We start from the raw sequence: 4,424 nt of genomic DNA on the forward strand, positions 1-4,424 counted from the left end.
CTAAAGATCTGCGTCCCGCAGATCATGATTTGGAGAGGTGACGTTTTTTGGTCGGTTCCGAGAACTTGATTGTAGTATCGACATATTCAGCTCAGGAAGTTTTGTTCCAGTTGTTAGCTTTCTCCAAATTAGCAAAATGAAGACCATTAGCAAAATAAGTCCTAGGGCTTCGGATGTTGCAAACCAGTTGGTTTTATCTTTCAGGTAACCCAAGAGTCGTATGTTTCCGGAGGTCATCTCGTGGACGAGATTGAGATCCACTGCCAGGCTTCTATTTGTTATGGTGGACAACACGGGTGGGAGCACCTGCACGCCTGAGCTGCTAGTACTCCAGTAGGTTTGGTTATTTATTGTAATAGTCTCGTTCTCCATCTGCAGAATATAAGAGCCAGATAAGTGTTTAGGTGTTTTACCTGACCATATGCTGCTGTTGAAATTATCCAAGAATATTGTGTCCTCCTTGAGCACCTCAACCGTTGTTTCCGTGCCAATTACGTAGCGGCAACTTGTTTGCCCACCCTTGAGTAGACGTGGTAGACATTCATCTTCGGACAATAAATCTAGGGCTTCCTGCTTGCAGACCATGGCGGTGGCGAGGTGGAGACAGCTATTTTTAATACCATATGTCAGCTGTTTATTAATTAAGATTGTCTTGTACTTCAGATCAACTCTATGACCATCCTTCAAAATAGAGCGCGTGATCAAGTGATTAAACCTCGTTTGAGCCACCTTTGGCATGGACAGCACGTAAAGTAGAAGAGTGCCGTTCGTGTAGATTGATGGTTCACTATATTCAATGGCTTCGACGACGTTACTGTACGGAAGGACTTCGATTTCGCTTATTAGGCTATTTATTTCCTCTTTATTCAAAAGATTGCTGTTTGCTACGCCTGCTTTGGCCATTTGACATGCCCGTATTAATTCACTAACGTCATCCTTGAGAATCATCAATTTGTGCTGAATCTCCTGTGAAAATTTGGCTTGGTGAGTACGTCCCAGGACGTCGTTCGTGGCCGTTGCAATCCCGTTCACAACCTGTAATAACTCTTCAGTTTTCTTGAAAATTTCAGAGTTTACCTTATACTGTAAGTTATTGTTGTCTATTATTTCATTTTGGCTCCGCAGGATTTCATCCCAATCTAAAGCATCAGGTGAGCCAGCAATCCACTTCCAAGCTGACCCAATCCAGTTGATTGAACGCTTTGGTCTTTTGGCTGTAGGACCCTTCAGCTCCTCAAGTTGAGTTCGAATTTTTTGTAACTGATAAGTGGTGACATCTGTGATTGGATCGGTCTCGTTCATCCTGGCAGTTTCATATTCTAGCCGGTTTACAACCCTCTCGTAGCGCATTAAGTCGATGATGTGGACCAGTTTGAAGTGTCCGTTGATTATCCAGCCGTACCCATCACGAACAGTTAGAACAGGGGAATCTAGGTTGAATACAACATATGCTTGTGCGTTTGCACAGAGGCAGATTCTGCAAATTAAATTACAAAATGTTAACTTAATCCTACTTTATTTTCCACACAGTTTACCATTTTATAAATTGAATTTAGACTAAGTAATGTTTACATATTTGGTTGGAAATTACGACAGAGGGAAATTTAAACGTAAATACCAATTAAATAGAATGCAATTGATTTTGAACTTAATTATAGCTACTTGAAATTTATTGTAGTTACAACCTTCGAAAACATTTCTCCATCTATTGGCAATCAAACTTAATAATAAGGCCTTAAATTACTAATACTATTACTAGTGAGTGGAGTCTGGGAGGCTAAGGGTTATGGGAAGTTCGTGAGGACTCAGGAAGTGATGTTAAGAGTGGAACTTTCTTTGACAATTATTTTTTAGTATTTTATTACTATGGTTAGTTTCATTAGTAAACGTTAGTAAGTTAGACCAATTTTATTGTAGTAGTTTCTGTAGATTAATAAGTTAGTTTCGTTTATTAGTTTTAGTTAGCGAGTTAGTGATTCTTTATTTTTTTCTTTAGGAATGCTTTCCCGTTTTTTTTTTTTTTTTTTTTTTTTTTTTTTTTTTTTTTTTTTTTTTTTTTTTTTTTTTTTTTTTTTTGCGCTTTGTAGCGTTTATTCGTGTGCAATTCATGCACTTTTATTTTTATGGTCTTAAACCTTTCATATTTCCATCGCTTTTGTTTGCCATGGCACAATTTTATTTGTCGTTTTTTTTTTTTTTTTTATGTTTTTTTTTTTTCTTTAACCATAGGAATACAGACGTAAACTCAGATGACATTGGAAGGCTCGCGGTTATCCCTTTTAGCCATAAGCGTTAATGATTGCAAATGGCCTACTCATGGCACGAGTGACTTCACGTCAATTAAAGCCATAGCCTTTTGGTGGAGTTGAACCACTTCGATTGTCGTCACTCGAACCATCGAGTAAACTGGAATTGAACCAATATGACTTGATCGAATACAAACAAAATTTGTACCCAAACGCCTGGGACTTAAGGATCTATGCATGAGTTTTTTTGTCTCTTGACCAATGTTGGTTGAAAAATTCTTGACATTTTTTTGTCTCATTTGTGTGTGGGATTTCCCACTTTGGATAACATTAGTATTTTTATATTTTTTTTTTTTTTATTACTAGACATTTCTTATGTCTGATTTGTGGAATTTTTTCCCACTTTGCGTGATAATAGTCGCATTTCTATTTTCAGCGACAGCTTCTTTTTTATAAAGCGGTTTCTTTTTGCTTTTAATTTGTTTGTTGGCGATAAATAATTCATCACCACTATGGAAATTGCGAGGGGGCGAGCGAGTTTTATTATGTCTTGTATTTCTACTTTCTTGTTCGTGTAATAGAAGGGCTTTTATGTCATCATTAGTATGCTCCCTAAAGTTTGTCAATTCTTGGTAATTTATTCTCGCAGTTCTGTTAAGGAAAATATCAGCGGGCTTCCGTTTTATTACCGAATGTATTGTATTATTGTACCTGTCTACCGTTATGGCAACGCGCTCTTCGGGTATTAATCTAGGAAACTCAACGCAAAGGCAGCGATATATTTCAATCAGAGTGGAATGTAACCTCTCGACTTGACCATTGGCCTCACTTCGCTGCGTTGGCGTTTGGTAAACCTCTATTCCTAAGGATCTAATATAGTTTAATACAAGTGGTGTCAAAAATCCACGCTCATTGTCCATAACTAAAGCCCGTGGCACTGTGAAGTAGTGCAGCGCAACTGTTAGTTTTATTCGCAAATGGGTGGAAGATTTATTTTTTATTGGAAATAGTTTGGCAAATTTTGTAAACTTATCGATGCAACTCAAATATTTTTGTCGCTCTATTTCGAAAATATCGATGTGTAGGATCTCACACGGATAACTAGGAATTGGGGTTGGCTGAAGATACGGTTTTGAAGGGTGCCTATCATACTTATTTAATTTACATGTTTCGCATTGACTAACATACTCTCTGATTTGCTTGGACATTGCTGGAAAATAGAATTTTTCAAGGATTTGTTCCCTGTTTTCGCGAGCATTTCGATGAGCACGTTTGTGTTCTTGCTCGATTATGTTGAATACCCTATCAGCAATCGTTACATCCTCTACTATGCGTTGCGTGATCCTGATTTTGTATCTACTGAAGTTATTAACATACGCATTTTGCAAATTATGAATTGAACCTTCAGGTATTTTAATTCCGTTTATTACGTTTGGGTTAAGATTCTTTTTGAGAAGAGGCACCAGGCTTTCACAATTTAGTATGGGCATCGTAATAAAGTATCTTTTATAGCCCCTATGCGGTTCTTCGCTACATTCGCAACTCGCCCCCTGCCTAAGGATTATTTGGTTCCTAAATACGTTTATGGGTGCTTCTACGTGTGGTATGAGGTCTGAGCTATCCTGTTCGGCAGAATGCATAGTACCTTCCGATGCAGTATCTGTATCAGATGGTGCGTCAGCTACAGTACCCGATGGCTGAGCAACGATTGAGTCTGTGAGTGCGTTCACTTCCGTCTTAAGACGGGAGAGTGCATCGGCGACCACATTCGTCTTTCCTGGTTTATAAATTATTTCACAATTATACTCCTCTATTCGAGCTTTCCATCGCTTGAGCTTTGCGTTGTAGTTGCGATTACTCACTGAAAAGGTCAGCGGCTGGTGGTCTGTGTAAATCTTAATTTTCTTTGCACCATACACATAGGAACGTAGATTGTCAAGTGCCCAAACAATAGCGAGGAGCTCTTTTTCATTCGTGGCGTAGTTCTCTTCTGACTTATTCAGGGATCGCGAAATATACGCTATAGGTTTATCTTCGCCTATCACCCCTTGTGATAGAACCGCACCAATAGCGTAGTTCGATGCGTCTGTCGTCAGGTTGAATGGTTTGGCGAAATCTGGGAAGGCTAAGACATCAGCAGACACTAAGAGTTGTTTCAAATCGTGGAAAGCTTCCAGA

General features: G+C 38.8%; 1 protein-coding gene across 1 annotated transcript; it reads right to left on the reverse strand.

Moving 5' to 3' along the window:
- Nucleotides 1-1,302, reverse strand: LOC129244127 (uncharacterized). Its single transcript, XM_054881743.1, has one exon. It carries the CDS (start codon nucleotides 1,300-1,302, stop codon nucleotides 1-3), a length of 1,302 nt encoding a protein of 433 aa, XP_054737718.1.
- Nucleotides 1,303-4,424: the final 3,122 nt, after the last annotated feature.

Source organism: Anastrepha obliqua, chromosome 4 (genome assembly GCF_027943255.1).
Source record: "Anastrepha obliqua isolate idAnaObli1 chromosome 4, idAnaObli1_1.0, whole genome shotgun sequence".
Taxonomy (NCBI): Eukaryota; Metazoa; Arthropoda; class Insecta; order Diptera; family Tephritidae; genus Anastrepha; species Anastrepha obliqua.